The sequence below is a fragment of the Cyphellophora europaea genome (genome assembly GCF_000365145.1).
Source record: "Cyphellophora europaea CBS 101466 unplaced genomic scaffold supercont1.2, whole genome shotgun sequence".
In the NCBI taxonomy this organism is placed as follows: Eukaryota; Fungi; Ascomycota; class Eurotiomycetes; order Chaetothyriales; family Cyphellophoraceae; genus Cyphellophora; species Cyphellophora europaea.
In genome coordinates, this window is record NW_008481808.1 from 3,291,074 (window position 1) to 3,306,749 (window position 15,676).

The following is a 15,676-nucleotide window of genomic DNA, read 5'->3' on the forward strand; positions in this document are numbered from 1 at the left end:
AGACATCTGTAGGGCGGCCTGCTAGTATTTGAGCCCATCAACTTTGAATTCCCCAAGAACATTATCAGGTTCCAGACTTGAGAAGATTCTCATCATCTTGGAGTCAAGGTCGACCATACTGTACTGCAACATATGTCAGACGGCGTAGAGAGCTAGTGGTTGGGTTGACATGACTTACTATTTCCGCAAAGACCGATTTGCCATAATCGTCGAAAGTAACTTCGGCTACAAGCTTGAAAGGTCGATCATTCCAGTCCCAAGCAGCGACGAACTTTCGGATGGGCTTCTCGCCTAAGCAGTCTTCCTCGTGGTCTTGGGCACTTCCGGGGTCACAGCACCTACCAACAATCTTGTGAGGGGAGTCATTGACTTCCATCTTCAGATAGTCCAGGAGAAATTCATTGAACGGGTTAGGTGTACAGCCGCAGTCCCCGTCGCAGTCCGAGCCGCAGTCCGAGCCGCAGTCAGAGTCAAGATCCCATGTGCTATTGTGGGATTCATAGAAATCTTGCGTCCAACACAAATAAGTGTCGAGTCCGGTATAAGTTAATGACTGAAGGCTCGTCAAAGACTTGATGAACTGCTTGGTACCTTGACCGGCGAGCTTGAACTGGTCCAACTTGATGTGCTGCAGCAGGCTTGGATCGAGGTTTATCACTGCGCCTTTCCCTGAAGCTTCAATGGTGTCTGTGGACGGTACACGAAGTACGCCAGTGTTTTCATCGAGGATTGCAGTGACGTCGAGACGTGCGGCATGGTAGAATAGAGGACGAGACTCGGCGTAGATCGCTTTAGATCAGGTGAGGAGGGCAGTGCAGGTCGGCATGTTCGAACGCTGAGCACTGGGTACAGTTATCGGGCTTGACGGTAGGAACTTGAGTTTTGCGTCGCGGACGACGTGGCCGTAGATCATGAACCTGATCTCGACCGGCAGATCAAAGAAGTTCGACATGATGCTGAAGGTCAATGTCAAAAACAGAGCAGTATCTGCACTTGCTGCACGAAAGCGATACTTGGACACTGGGACTCGGGCTTTTGCATAGCTGCTGAGCAGAAGGAGAAAATCGCGCGCAGAGAATGGAAGAATTACAGGAACAGTCCTCAAAGCACAAAGCACAAAGCACAGAAGACAAACTTGACGGACGCGCTGGCAGGCAGACGCGACGCGTGCCTGCCTCTTTCAACCCACATCACCATCTCACGCTGGCTTGGCTTTTACGCCCATGATGGGTGACTAACGCATTCCCAAACACGATGGGCGATGAACACTCGAGGCAAGTCTGCCTCGGATGGCTGGATCGTTGAGTCAGGGTCTTCGACACGCTGAGCATGGCGGAGCGAAGTTGAAGACGCATACCATCAGTATCCCTTTTGGAATGTAAAAAAAGATGCGCAAAAGTAACGCGGCGCGGTCTGAGACTTGAGAAATTTCATTGAGCCGTATAGGGCTTGAAGCCCAAGGCTAGCCAACCCTGCAACACACCACATGGCCATTATTTTATGTAGGACCTTACGAAAAGAAACGCCTTCCACATGAACAGAGTCCCCGCGTATCATGACGGCAACCACTTACAAAGCGCAGCTGCTCTCGTACAGAGTGAACGAGTTGCAGCGGGCATCGTTGTCATAGCCCTGGGCACGAACGACCGCAACCGGGTACTTGAAGAGATTGCAGAAGACGAGGTCGCCGCTGAGGTGCTCGGTGCCGGTTTGAATAGACTGGCACTCGGGGTCGGCATGGCATTGGGCCATGCAGTCGTGCGTGGAGATGTAGTCGATCTCACGGATCAGGCCATAACCGTAGTGGCAGCCAGGGGTGCCGCTGCAGGCGTTGGTGAAGATGTTGATGCGACCGGCGCCACCGCAGGTGTCGGCGTGGTTGCCGTTGCAAGCCATGTCACAGCCGCTTGTGGCGGGGCTGTTGCCGTTGTCGATGGTGTTGCCGCAGTAGCATTCGGAGCCGTACTCGCTGCCGGCAAGGGACTGTGGAGCATTAGTACTGAGTCGGTATGTGAAAGGAGACTCTTACATAGCCACGGCTGGAGCATTCGGAGATGCACTGAGCGTTGCTGAAGGAGCTGAAGTTGGGGATCTGGTAAGACAAGGCGCGGTTGGATGGGCTGTCAGTGTAGCAGTTCTTTGACGACCAACCGTCGGGAATAGTGCTGGGACCTTGTTGGGGCTGGTTGCTCTTGTAAATATTGATGGCACCAGCACCACCGCAATATTGTGTCTTGTCCGCCGAGCAAGCCATGTTGCACTTGCTGTCAGCGATCGGGGCGCCACCATTTTGGATTGATGCTCCGCAGTAGCATTCACCGCCGAATTCAAGGCCAGCATACTGAAAGCCCTTGGCTTCACAAGCCGTGGTACAGTCGCTGACTCTGACGTTGCCAGGCAGGCTGACAGAGGTCGTTAGGGTGCGGGCCGAGGCAGAATCGGAATAGCAGCCAATGGAAGTGAAGTCGCCGGTGGCAGCAAGGATGGCAGGAGCTGTGTCACCGTTGGTGAAGACGTTGATGCGACCGCCCTCACCGCAGACTTCAGCGGTGTTGCCGGTACAGGGTTTGCTGCAGTCGCTCTCTGCAGCCTTGATGCTAGACGAGTCGAGAGCGTAGCCGCAGTAGCACTCCTGGCCCCATTCGACGCCAGCAAGAGCTAAGGAACAGTCAACATGATGTCAGCAGGAATGCGCAGGTGAACACACAGTATCCTTTCTGGTCGCAGTACTCGATACACTTCTCCTGTGTCATGCCATCGGGGCCGTTGGTATCGAGGCATTCGCTCGCGCCAGCCAGGACACGGTCGCTGGGACTATCGCTGAAGCTGTGAAGATATTGTCAGCGAGTGACATGAGCCCGAAAAATGGACTTGATCCTACCATCCCATGTAGCTCCATTTGCTGGGGAGAGCATCACAGATACCATTCTGGGCGCGTTTGCCAACGTTACGGCGAGCGGCCGAGGCAGGAATCAGAGAGCGCTTGGTGTTGGCAACCGGATTGACAGCGCCAGCCTGAACGACGGGGATTTGGGTGGAGTTGTCCTGGGCGGAGGCAATAGTAGCGAGCGTGAGGCCCAAGATGGGCAGGAACGAGTGGACGTGCATATTGCACAAGGTATGGGGTCAGACGATGGGATCGAAACAAGGTCTTGAGCAGGTTGAAGGTTCGAAGATGACCTCGGCGGGCGATGAGGGTATACATAGCTTTCTCATAATGGCTGAATACAGCCAGGTTTTGAGAGGCGCTCGTGAGATCCCTTTACAGTTGCTTGTGGCTTGAGTGATATCGTTCAGCTGATGCAGAAGAAGCATTGTTGGGTGCCTCTGGGCTAGCTCCGTACACATTTGGACTTGGGACTTGGAAAGCATTCACGGCGCTAAGATCCCGACACCAGGATCTTTTGTCGGGCGATCCGAGAAGACACGAGCGAACAGGCCAGATTCGAAGCCCGAGTGCCGGTGCAGAAGCGGATGTTGTTGTGGCTAAGACATGAAGACAGAGAGCTTGGGGAGAGCTTGACTTCAATAATGGGCTGGATGTAGGCGCCACGTGCGGGTGAGCGAAATTGGATACGATGGGCACGCCGGTTTGGGCCAGGGCAGAGTTGCTTGTTGCCTTGTTTTGGGGTCAAGGTTTCAGCCACCATTGATCTGGCCGCCAAGCCGAAAGCTTCCCCAGATTTGAAGGCGTCGACGGACACGAGAGGAGCCACGTGGGGACGTGAGCCTTTCCAAGTACAACAATTGTTGGACCGGCCGTGCACTGCGCCGGCAGTCATGTCCAACCACTGGATATTCGGCGTTCCTGTGGTCGGCAAGGTTGGCTTACCTATGCTAGCCTTGGGCTGACTGAAGTACAGTACATGATAGGCAAGCGTCACTTGCACAGATCAGGACGAAGATCTCCTTTATGTTTTAAGCGAAGCTCAAGCACGAGCTTATTTGCCGCCGTGTTCAGGCTCTGGTGACGTCGCGAGCAATCCGGGCGATGTGCATTGCTGCTGCGGGACGCGTTGAACATCACTATCAAGTCTCTTGATCCAAAGTACTCGTTTCCGATGAGCATTGTCAACACGAGCCTCAGATGTAAACGATTCCATACAAGCTACCAGGTGAGCCATGTTCGCAAAGCAAAGAAAGACCGTATTGTGGTGCTTGAAAGTGAACTTCAAGTTCTTGATGTGTTTCTCGTGGGCGCGACCGGCGTTCTACGCTAAGCCGGATTGGAGCATCTGGCCTTGGCATCAGGACCACCAGCTTCAGCAGGACGACAGTACAAGTAGCACGGTACCTGCTGGGCGAGTGTCTCCAATCTCGGTAACGTCCATCGATAGATATGGGTGTTTTCAGGCCTGATAGTTGTTCAAAAACGCGCTCGGTGTGTTCAATGGCTTGCCAGAAGCTCATCGCTTACCACTTCGCTGAGTCCCCTTTCTACCTTGGCCGGCGCTCTAGAGAGATGGTGCCTATCAAGAGTCTCGCTCTTCAGGCTTAACATGTCGAATTACAATACTCCGCGTCCCTTGCTTCCATCTACCACGTTTGGTCTGCCGCCGAAGGAACTTCTACCCCGGACTGTGGTCGGCGGACTTGCCGTCGGCAAAGCCGTTAGTGGGGATATCCTGAGCGGGGATGGTCGTTGCAAGCATCCACTTTTCCACTCTTTTCCGCATGGCTAGTCTTGGTTGCTATCAGGAACTCGTCCCTTCTCAAGGACTTTTGGGCCTGATCTGTACCGATGGCTTCTCCGCAGCACACGGCGCTAGGTCGGTCGAGCATTAATGGGCCTGTCTGGCTTGCCATACATCGGTCGTTCGCTAAGATAAGCTCGCCAACCGAATAACCGCAACTCCCCTTCATATTACTGTGGACTGCCACCTGCCGGATCGAACAAATCTTCTCATTGACACAATAGCCAGCATGGAGGCAGAAAACAAATCCATCGCCACGGACAACGCAACAGAGCTCAAGTCCGGGCTCGACCTACAAAACACTGCCAGCATTCAGGAGGCAGAGATCAAAGACAGTCGCAATGGACAGTTTCACCGCTCATTCTCGCCTCGCCAGATCCATGTTAGTCGACTCCCTGGGTACCGGTATGACAGCGCTGACAATCGGACCATAGATCATCTCACTCGGATCCAATATCGGCAGCGGCGTCTTCCTCGGCACGGGCAAAGCCCTTGCCAGCGGCGGCCCCGGTAACATGGTCATCGCCTATGCACTCGTCTGCACATGCGTCTGGGCGGTGCTACAGACTCTGGGAGAAATGACCATCGCCTTTCCGACTCCGGGCAACTACATCGACTACGCCGAACGCTGGGTTGACCCGGCATTGGCCTTTGGAGCCGGCTTTGCAGAATGGCTGGGTACGAGACTGAACCCATATCTAACGTCCCTGGTAGTATCGCTGACACAACTACAGCCTGGGTGGCAATCATCGCTCTCGAAGCCATTTTCTTCGACCTGTTTGTCCAATTCTGGGCACGAGGGGCACTGCCAGTCCCAGCTTCGAGTGAGCAAGACCAGCATCGGATTCCATGACCCTGCTAACGAGCACAGTTACCATCTTTTTGGTCATCATGCTCGTCATATTCCTCCTGCCGAACAAGATATTTGCCTGGTTCGAATACGTCACCTCGGTCGTCAAGATCTTCCTCTTCCTTCTCATCATCATCCTGTCGCTCTGCCTTGTCGCGGGCGCAGGACCAGGCGGATACGTCCACGACGGAGCCTACTGGCGCGACCTCCCAGCCTTCAAAAACGGCTTCACCGGCTTTGCGAACTGCGCGCTCCTCTGTCTCGCCGGCGTTGGCGACCAGGTCTTCATCGGCATCATGGGCGGCGAGGCCGAAAGCCCCCGCTTCTCCATGGCCCACGCCACCAAACTGGTCCCCTACCGCGTCGGGATCGTCTACATGCTCAGCGTGGTTTTCATCACGCTCCTGGTCCCCTCCAACGACGAGCGACTCCTCGGCGGATCCGACGTCACCGCCTCTCCCTTTGTCATCTCCGTCGTCGACGCCAACATCCCCGTCGTGCCCGACATCATCAACGCCGCCATGATCACCGGCATCCTCGCCATCGGCGCCGAATCCATCTACCTCTCATCCCGCATCCTGCGCACCATGGCGCACAAGAAGCTGATTCCCGAGTATTTCGCGACCGTCGACGACAAAGGCCGTCCACGCTGGGCCCTCGCCATCACTTGCGGCGTCGGCGTCTTCCTCAGCTACCTCAGCCTGAGCGGTAAGTTTGCCCCCCCCCCTCCCTTCGTCCCCCTCAAAATACCACACATCCACTAACTCCCACCCCCTTCCCCAGCCGGCGGCTACGAACTCTTCATCTGGCTCGTCAACATCTCCAGCACCGCCTTCTTCGTCAACTGGCTGATAATCGGCTACACCTCAATCCGCTTCCACGCCGCCCTCCGCGCACAGTCCTCCCCCCTCCTCCACCCCACCACCACCCCCTACGCCTGGACCTCCTACCGCTGGCCCCTGATGCCCGCGTGGCTGCTCCTCGTCTCCTTGCTGCTGACGGCATGCTGCATCCAAGCCGCGGTGCAGCCGCTCAACGGCGCGAAGTTGACGCCGTATTATTTCTTCCAGTATATCATTGGCTTGCTGCTGATTGTGGGGGGCACGGGGATTTATAAGGTGGTGATGAGGACGGAGTGGCGGGATCCGGCCAAGGCGGATCTGGTGACGGGGAGGAGGGTGCTGACGGTGGACGAGGTGAGGGGGTTGGATGAGTATTATCGCCTGCCGAGGTGGAGGCGGTTTTTGGGATATGTGCAGTTGTGGTGAGTGACTAGGGAGGGGCGAGTAGACCCCGAGAGATTGGTGTGCGGAGGGAATGGGAATGGGCAATAGGGACAGATGCTGGTGGCCGGGCGTGTTGTTGTCGAGGCGAGATTCTTGAGGCAATGGCAGGGAAGCAACAACGTGGCATCAAGGCATAGGCTATCTTTGTAAGGGCTGACCTCGCCCAGGAAGCCCCCTCATTAAGCAAAGCACAACAGTTGTGTTCATCATGTCTGACTCGTGCGCTCGCTAAAACCCTCTGCAGGGGAATAGCATTAAGCCGGTATCACTGTTCCCCGTTGGGTGGATGATTTTGACTGAAAGTCGGCAGCAGATGGTAAACTTCTCACTCTAGAGGTTGCCATACTCCCACCATCCCTGCTCAGCTCCGCCACGTTCGTAGAACTGGGACCACGGGTCGGGCGCCGTATATGCGTCACCCGGACGCCACGTCCAGACAGCCGCTGTCGGATGATTTTGCTGTACCGGGACTTGCTCTAAGGAATGGTTAGAGAACGACTCCCGGAACATATGTGGTTGTCCCTCGAGTTGCTGTCTCGTAGCCTGCGGCGAGGAACTGGTCATGGGAGAGTACCAGTCAGGTGGCGCGGCGTACGCGCCAGTAGAGGTTTGATAGTCTTCAGGAGGGTCGTCCAGCTCCGGCTCGTCTATGGCAACCTGATCGTGGCTGCTTGCTCTCGAGAGCACGGAGTTTTCGAGGGACGGGTGGAAGAGGCTGCGGCCGGTATGTTTGGAGTGGCTCATTGTGGTGAATCGCAGGATTTTCCACATCAATGAAGTATGTGCTGAAAAGCTGCTCGAGTGTCCTTGGACCGGGCTTGTTGATGAAGAGACCAGCTGCACAAATCTGTCGACATCGTCTGACTACCGCTTTCGTTAATGTTGCGCATCATCTGGAGGATATGTCGGACTTACGATCATCTGGCAGATAGGCCAATGAGTAGCCATATCAGCAATGAAGGACCGACAGGTGGCAAGGTTGTCTTGCGCCGGGGAGCGGATCTTGGAGTCTGAGGCCCGAGACCAGTAGAGGTGTAGCGTCACTGCTACCGACGCCGCGTATGCGAAGAACGGATCGGCTAACTCAAGACTTTTGGATTTTGCCAGACCAATTAATCGGGCTATCCATGTGCTGTGCAAAAGGGCAAGATCGGTCGACGTCTTCCAAAAACCGTTTGGACCGGGTTTCGGTCTTGTGGCCCGTGATGAGTATAAGAACGGGTGGTTCAAGACTGAGTACAGAGTGTGATAGGTGACCTGGATCTTCATCCACGGCAGCCAGAAATCGCGTTTATCAAAAATCTCGTGCTTTGAGCGCTCGTGAAACTTGGCAGAGTCAAAACGATACGACTGAGGAAAGGCACATTCCATATCGAAGAGGTGCGCGTTGATAGCTGTATAGCCAGACTCAGGATGCCAGGGATCTTTCGCTTGACCCTCCGCACATCTTGCCAGGTACAGTCGGACCTCTTCCCACAGAGTCGCACTCCTGACCATGTGAGCCCAAACACCGAGAGCCATTTGGCCCTGGTCATTGTGGGTTTCGTGCGGCAAAAGCGGGGCTTGTGTGCCGGTGTTACGCAACGTCTCATCAACCACTAGGTATCGTGGGGCGTGCATGTCGATTGGAAAGGCGGCCTTCGTGTGGAGGCCGCATAGTGCATGTAGCGCTCGGATACTCCAGAACAATCGTCGTTGCTCCTCGAGAGAGGATGTTCGATCCTGCGATATGTGACTGTCGAGGCCAGAGCATTGTAGGAGGCTTCCTACTAGACCGATATGGAAAGATGCCAGCTGCAGATTGGCAGAGGTAAGATTCGCAAACGCCAGCAGACACAGGGCCTGTAACATGGACATGTCCACGGTCGAATTAGCGACTTTTAGCATGATCAGACTTCGGGCCGCATCGTTGTATGCCCCAGGGTCTCGCAACTGGAATTCGGAGAACTCATCAGGTGCATACAATGTGCTGAGGCCAAGGATTGTCAGAACAAGCTCTTCAGCTGAATCTGATGATAAGTCGCCTCGTGCTTCGAAAAGCCAGACCGGCTGTCGGTGGCAGCACAAGAAATACACGTCAAGGGCTCTGCTGATCACGTTATCTTGTGGTAGCAGCCTAGAGTAAGACGCTCTTGGGCGTTGGGTAGAGGGAGACGTGGGCGGCGATGTATCGTGGCGGTCGTCCAATGTGTGAGGCGTCTCTCCTTGTCTGGGAGACCCGACTGGCCGTTCGAGGATCAGGTCAAGCTTCTCTTCGACCTGCGCAAGCCTATCTTCGACAGTGCGACTCGACGACGGTAGGTGCTGGCTTCCTTCGAAGTCGTAGCCCGGATACTGGCATTGCTGCGATAGGCGTGTGCAGTTGGAGCATTTTGGCTTCTCGCCGGGGCAGCGCGTCTTCTTGCGTCGACAGTTGTTACAAGCCTGTAAGATGCGTTTGACACCACGGCCCGGCGTACTAGTCGAAGCCATGCAGATCCACGTATAGTCCGGCCGAGATTACAAAGTGTTTCTCAAAGATGTGATGATGGCTCGAGGTCCGCATCTCAAGCCCGTGAGCGCCGCCGTTTTCTCGGCGTTCAGTATCACTTATTGATCCTTGATCGTTGCTAAGGGCGACTCTCTGCTGCGTGTAGTCCATTAGCCGACCGGTAGATCGTTCTTTGGGATCAAGGGTCCAGGACTGGAGGATTGATGCTGTCCGGCTGCAGTGCGTCTTCCTGCGCGGGGATGCCGGTCACGTGGTCGGCGCCCTATGCCAGCTTTCCGTCGTTGACTTCTCAGGGCCACTGCGTGCATTGATAAGGGCTACTGAGATAATGTCGGGTAATATCAAAGATGACCCGCGTGCAATGATGGCGAATGGTGGTGTAAGACAGCTGCGCTGCATCATTATTGATACGGAACGAACACCTTCCGCATGCCACGATACAGGCTGTCATCTTCTCGGTTCATGGGCAGCCCAGCTTCACTTTACGACATGGCCACAGCAGCGTACCGCGTTAAAGAATACGCAAAGGCGAAGAATTCGACAGAGGCAGTACAAAATGTCATGTAGACAGCGTGAGAGATCATATTGATCAGCAGCATAGATACCTCTATGCTTCGCTCCCCAGCAGCTGAAGAGATCAGATGATGCTTAGATGTGTTCTATCTTTGTGTTTAGATCTCCTGTCGAGAGAAACGAACAAGCTCGCACTACTCCGTCGATAAGCTTTCCAACTCGCTAAATGCCGGAACTATTCAAACTCGCGCTTCATCAGAACGCTGGGTCCGACGTACTCGTGACGACCCTTGACCAGGTAGTAAATGGTGGCAATGGTCAAAGTTCCGACAAGCATGACACTCGACCAGTTCATGCCCGCTGCGGTGACGGGGGTGGCAAGGGGCCAGGTAAGGAAGAAGATCAGGGGCATGAGGAACAACAACGCCGCCACATTGATCGCCATGCCATACTTCCCAAGCGACCAGCGACGAGGGGGCAGCTCGGGTCCGGCAGCACGGCGGTAGACGAGGGTGCCAATCGTGAGGAAGTAAGAGCTGAGGACAGCAACGGCCCCGAGCGAGGTGATGGCGTTGAGCGCGACGGTCGAACCGAGGTTGATCAGGGACAGCAGTGCAGAGATGGTCAGCGAGACTATCACAGCCGGTAGAGGAATGTTCCAGCCCGGAGAGACACGACAGAGCCAGCGATGGCCAGGAAGACCCTGATCGCGAGCAAAAGCCCAGATCTGGCGAGATGCGGCGGCCACTTCGGTAATGCCACAGGCTGCCAACATAATGATAACAATGGCTACCATGACGTTGGTACCAGCCAAGGATCTTGTTCCGCTGATTAACATCTCGATGAAGGGATAGCCGGTTGTGGAGGCGGCAGCAGCTTCAGGATCGCCTAGGCAGTAGCAGATGGTGATGATGACGATGAAAGTAAGGGTGGCGTTGACAGCAAGAGAGCCCATAATGGCGCGGGGAAGAGTGATAGAGGCGTCCTTGATCTCCTCACCTACGAGAAATGTTAGGGGTTTGCGCCTTGACCTATGATGAGCCTGACTTACCCATGTGCACGGCACAGTCGTAGCCCACAAGTACGGCCATGGGTGCCAGGAGGCCAATCATAGCAGATAGGCCTGTGCTTGACCATCCACCATTGTTGGTGAAGTTCAGCAGAGCGTCCTCGGTGGATCGTCGGGGTGCCATTACCCATAGAGGGATGATGATGGCGAAAAAGCCTAAAACGTGGAGGATTAGAATCAGACCCTCTGCCTCAAGTCAGACCGCTAGCGAGATGAATGTTGCGTGTGTCACACGTACCAATGATAGGCAACCGGTTGGCGAGAGTGGTGTTGAACACGATAGCGAACACCACTACTCCCAGGGTCAAGAGAGTACCGTGCCAAGGCTTGAAGCTATAATCGACGTTGTTCAATGCAATGAGGCCTTGCATGAGCGTTCCGACCAGGAAGCACACGCTGGCGAGGTAGACTTGCCAGCCAATGGCAGTCAGCCAGCCTGAGTAGTAACTGAGTATCTTTTGTAGACTGGGCGGAGCAAATTCCGACACCCAGTGATATTGACCACCCGCGGTCGGGGACCTTTGCACACTCAAGGTCAGCAAGCGCGTACTCGGATCACGTTCTGCGGGGGATCGTACATTGATGACATCTCAGCCAGACTGGCGTAGACCAAGGTCTGTCCGATGGCGCAGGCGATGAAACCCCAGAACAACAGGGGCGTGCCACCATCGACGAGGGGGAAGTACAGGTAGCTACGGCCTCGTCAGCTGCTGATAGTGAGAGACATCGTCAGGTTTCTGATGGACGTACGTGAGGATTCCTTCCCAACTTGCCACGCAGGTGCAGGCGAAGCCCAGCATGGTGATGAAGTTGAAGTTGCGCTGGCGAGACAGTTAGCATGTCGCCCAAGCAGCAGCCTGGAAAGGGGCTACCTACACGCAGCACCTGCTTCTTGCCCAAGACTGTCATATCTCTTCTGTCGGCATCTGTGCCTCTGTATTTCGTCGGCACATTGCTGATGCCCTCATCGAACACCTTGGGCGAGAGATTCCCCGCTTCAGCCATCTGGACGGCTGAGATGTCCTTGTTGTCCAGTTTAAGGTTGGCCATAGCGATTATGGCCACGAGAACGACCGCTACAACAACGAAGACGATGACTGCTGCACTCACGATGCTTAACTGGAGAAGAAGAGATGTTTCTGTAAGTCGAAGAGAGCAAAGCAAACGCCATTGATCGACAAGGAAGCCAGACAACCACGTTGTGGCTAGGCGGCACCGGCACGGCTACCTGCCACGCGCGGGAACATTGCATGAATTGGGTCCTCCGGGATGGACAGGGGAATGGTGTGGCAGTGGATATCCATGGCTAGGCTCACAGCGAAGCGAGGGGGGGTTTGTGCAGTTCACTGGCTTAGTACAAGTGGGCATGACTGATTGGATTGACGTACGAGTAGTTGTCAAGGGCACGTCCCTGCAGTACAAGGCCGACTTAGCTTGGCGACGGCGTTCCGTCTCAGCGCCGGACTTAACTCAATTGCTGCTGTCAAGACGATCCACAATCCATCCTGTCAGTACAAACTCTGATCGATTATCTCGGCCCAAGTGCTGTTCTAAAAGTATGGCGCATCATCTCACCCAGCCAGGAGAGTTGCGGAGGATTCCAGGAGTGTGTCATTTGGTATGGTGGGGTCGGTACAGTCAATCGCTTTGACTACGACACATTACGGGAGTTGGCATCAGCCACCCATCTCGGATGCTATCGTGCATCGGCTGCGGGATTTGCTCAAGACTACCTCCACCATCAGGTCCAGCTTCGGGACGACCTCAAACTCTCCCACTCAGTGGTTCCACAAGCGCCCTCTGAAAGGCTGCCCCCGGGGTGATGCCCTGGTCTTCCAAGCTTGCAGAAGCTTCGTTCACCAAGTGTATATCCCACGTTAGGCTGACAAACGACAGACCACTATCGGTGCGCCCTGATGGTTCAGGCCCAAGATGGTAGTTTTGCCACGAGGTTCTCTGTACATGTATTTCGTCCCGCGCTACAAGTCGGCCCCCCAGGATGTGCAAGGTACGAGATCCAGCAATATCAAGAGAACGGGGCGCGCTCTCGCTCTTGGAAGACCCGCATGCATGGCGGATCTTCGGCTGTCAAGTTGTCGTCTCCAGCTCAGCTTCCCACAAGTGCTGAACCAACTTACAAACACATTCCCACTTGACGCGTCCTGGCGGACTGTGACCGTCTGACCGTCTCACCACTATGGATTCCACTTCTACCACTCCCGAGGGTTTCACTCCTCCTCTGGCTATCCTGACGCCGACCGACCATACAGCATGGATATACATTGCCTCCATACTAGGACTTTGCTGTTTCATGCTGTTTGGTGCAGTCCGAGTCCTCGTGCGAACCATGTTCACCGGTAGCTTTGGCAACGACGACTATTTCTTCTACGCCGCGACCGCCGTCGCCGTTATTCAAACCGGTATCATACTTGGCGCATGTTCCCGGGGTCTGGGAAAGTCGGTCGACCTGCTGTCAAGCGCAGCTCAGGCGGATGTTCAGAGGATGTACTACACCAGCAATTTCTTCTTCATCACGGCCGTTGGCCTTACCAAGATGTCGGTCATCGCCTTCCTCCACCGCACATCTCAAATGAGATCTCACAGACTGGTCTTCAACGCAGCGATTGGCGTCGTTGGAGCATATGTCGTGGGCTCGATATTTGCCCTCGCCCTCCAATGCGATCTTGCGCGACCGTGGATCGTAGTGGGTGCACAGTGCCCGGGAGCAGTGAGTATCACACATGGTCCTCGAAAGTCTCGTCGCTAACCAAGACAAAGTTCCTGCGCTGGCAAGTCATCTGCGGTCTCGATCTAGCGACCGAAATCGCCATCATCGGCCTCGTCGTCTACTTGGTCTACGGCCTACAGAGCCCATGGACCAGCAAAGCCATGGTCGTGTACATCTTCAGCTTCCGCCTCGTGTAAGCCCCCGTCCTGACTTGCCCTCGACACACCAACAGTCTAACTCTCCCACATAGCCTCCTAATCTTCATCGCCTTCCGCATCCACACCTTTGACGCCACCGGCTACACGACCGACCCCTTCCTCTCCAACGCGCCCTTCATCGCCTGGACGCAAGGCGAGCTATCCGCGAGCCTCATCACCGCCACGGTCCCCACGTTCCGCAACTTCCTCAAATCCCTCAACACGGGCTTCGGCGGCATCGGCGCCACCAGCAGCGACGGCTACGGCTCCGGCTACGGGCGCAGTCGCATCCACGGCGGCAAGACCGCCGGCTCAAGCTACCAATTGTCAAAGCTACGCTCTGTGAATAGGAGTGTGCCCGTTGACGAGCCGAGCGAGGAGAATGAGCCGGGCTACCTGCCGCAGCAGGTGCAGCGGCCTTTTGGGGTTGATCCTCTGACGGGCCGGTCTGGAGGCAGCGCTGCAACCGCGCATTGGAGTGCGGGAACCAGCGGCAGTGACGCGGGCGCCAACAATGAGACGGCTAGCATTGGCAGCGATGAGAGCCGGCGCATGATCATACGAAAGGAGCTGAATTGGTCTGTCAAGACGGAGCCGAGGGACGAGAGATTGTAATAAATATGTTTCGTATACGAGCGGTTCTTGTTAGACGATCTATCTCACGAAAAGCACTTTTTTCTTGATTCCCGGGGATTCGGCCATATGCGTGAGCGTCGCTTTCGCTGCACGTCCATGTCTTCGGCAATTACGGCGAGCAGCACTCTTCGCTGTGGGTGTAGACCAAGCTAGAAGAGACCAGCAACCTGCTCCGTATTCCTTCCTTTCCATGGGCACCAAGAGCAGGATCTTTCGCATCTCTGCTCGATGCAAAGTCCTGGGGAGATAGGCAGGCGACCTCGACCGAAGCTTCGAACAGCTCTGCGTCGCGTCCCCCATCCAGCACAGTACACTCGAGCAACAACTTGAAGCAGTGGTTTCGGGTCAGGGTGGAATCTCGGACACGCCCCTCACCCGGGTTTTCCGGGCAATTATCGAGGAATCTAGCGTCCCAGCCATGGGCAGGATGAACGGACAAGTCAGCGTGCTTATCTTAGCCAAGTCCTGTCGAAGCTCCTTTACGCTCGTGCTTAAGATTCTTGTAGTGCGTGCTCGAGCATTAGCTTGTCACCGGAGGGCCTGACCCGGGTGTCTGGTCGATGTTTATTTAAGCTCCAGCGGGCTGGTGGTGGGGCATGTCCGACCCTTGTTGTCTCTGGCCTATCGTTGAGAGACCCAGATCGGCAGTGGGCAGGGGACCTGGGCACGGGGACGGGCAGGTTGGCGATATTGGATATTGGAGTACCAAGCACGGACTACTAAGTATCACCGAACCTTTCCAAGTTGCTGTCCACCTACCTGATCTCAGGCTCCCTGATTCCACTGCCCACTCCATTCCTCTCAGTGTGGGCAGTACCTAGACACATTGAGTTGTCCTCCCGGTACTCTGTACTGCAGCGGTGGTACCAGTGCTCCGTCCATGGAGTCTAGATTACTCCTCGCCCGCTTGTGCTGGGGACTAGCTCCTGGTCGTGCGCACGTCAGAATGCAATCAATTCGAGAACCGCAGAAAGTTTCCGGTTAGTCTCCCGAACTATACTCGAATATGATTTCTTTGACGATCTTCGCGTGTTATGCCCCATGAGGGAGCTGCTTGATTTCAGCACAGCCATGTTTTCGTTTGTGTCGTTCACTTCTGCACGGGCGAAGGACGCGAATGTCCCACTCAAGCTGTAATCTTGGTCTGTTGCAGATAGGGTCACGGTGAAGCGAGAGCTCAGGTAAGTTATAAAATCTCTCCTGCGGTAAGGT

The 15,676-nt window shown here is 55.2% G+C and overlaps 6 protein-coding genes across 6 annotated transcripts; 2 read left to right on the forward strand and 4 right to left on the reverse strand.

Moving 5' to 3' along the window:
• Positions 1-21: 21 nt before the first annotated feature.
• HMPREF1541_02757 (uncharacterized protein) lies at positions 22-952 on the reverse strand (the record flags this gene model as incomplete). Its single annotated transcript, XM_008717112.1, has 3 exons — positions 22-123; positions 179-789; positions 835-952. The coding sequence occupies 3 exons, from the start codon at positions 950-952 to the stop codon at positions 22-24; spliced, it is 831 nt and encodes a 276-aa protein (XP_008715334.1).
• Positions 953-1,569: 617 nt separating this feature from the next.
• HMPREF1541_02758 (uncharacterized protein) lies at positions 1,570-3,108 on the reverse strand (the record flags this gene model as incomplete). Its single annotated transcript, XM_008717113.1, has 4 exons — positions 1,570-1,983; positions 2,030-2,658; positions 2,708-2,826; positions 2,882-3,108. The coding sequence occupies 4 exons, from the start codon at positions 3,106-3,108 to the stop codon at positions 1,570-1,572; spliced, it is 1,389 nt and encodes a 462-aa protein (XP_008715335.1).
• Positions 3,109-4,923: 1,815 nt separating this feature from the next.
• Positions 4,924-6,812, forward strand: HMPREF1541_02759 (uncharacterized protein; the record flags this gene model as incomplete). Its single annotated transcript, XM_008717114.1, has 5 exons — positions 4,924-5,076; positions 5,129-5,372; positions 5,429-5,518; positions 5,566-6,252; positions 6,328-6,812. The coding sequence occupies 5 exons, from the start codon at positions 4,924-4,926 to the stop codon at positions 6,810-6,812; spliced, it is 1,659 nt and encodes a 552-aa protein (XP_008715336.1).
• A 348-nt stretch (positions 6,813-7,160) lies between these two features.
• On the reverse strand, positions 7,161-9,302 carry HMPREF1541_02760 (uncharacterized protein; the record flags this gene model as incomplete). Its single annotated transcript, XM_008717115.1, has 2 exons — positions 7,161-7,694; positions 7,746-9,302. The coding sequence occupies 2 exons, from the start codon at positions 9,300-9,302 to the stop codon at positions 7,161-7,163; spliced, it is 2,091 nt and encodes a 696-aa protein (XP_008715337.1).
• A 767-nt stretch (positions 9,303-10,069) lies between these two features.
• On the reverse strand, positions 10,070-11,953 carry HMPREF1541_02761 (uncharacterized protein; the record flags this gene model as incomplete). Its single annotated transcript, XM_008717116.1, has 6 exons — positions 10,070-10,833; positions 10,886-11,089; positions 11,142-11,422; positions 11,482-11,595; positions 11,654-11,724; positions 11,780-11,953. The coding sequence occupies 6 exons, from the start codon at positions 11,951-11,953 to the stop codon at positions 10,070-10,072; spliced, it is 1,608 nt and encodes a 535-aa protein (XP_008715338.1).
• A 1,147-nt stretch (positions 11,954-13,100) lies between these two features.
• HMPREF1541_02762 (uncharacterized protein) lies at positions 13,101-14,443 on the forward strand (the record flags this gene model as incomplete). Its single annotated transcript, XM_008717117.1, has 3 exons — positions 13,101-13,631; positions 13,682-13,824; positions 13,882-14,443. The coding sequence occupies 3 exons, from the start codon at positions 13,101-13,103 to the stop codon at positions 14,441-14,443; spliced, it is 1,236 nt and encodes a 411-aa protein (XP_008715339.1).
• Positions 14,444-15,676: the final 1,233 nt, after the last annotated feature.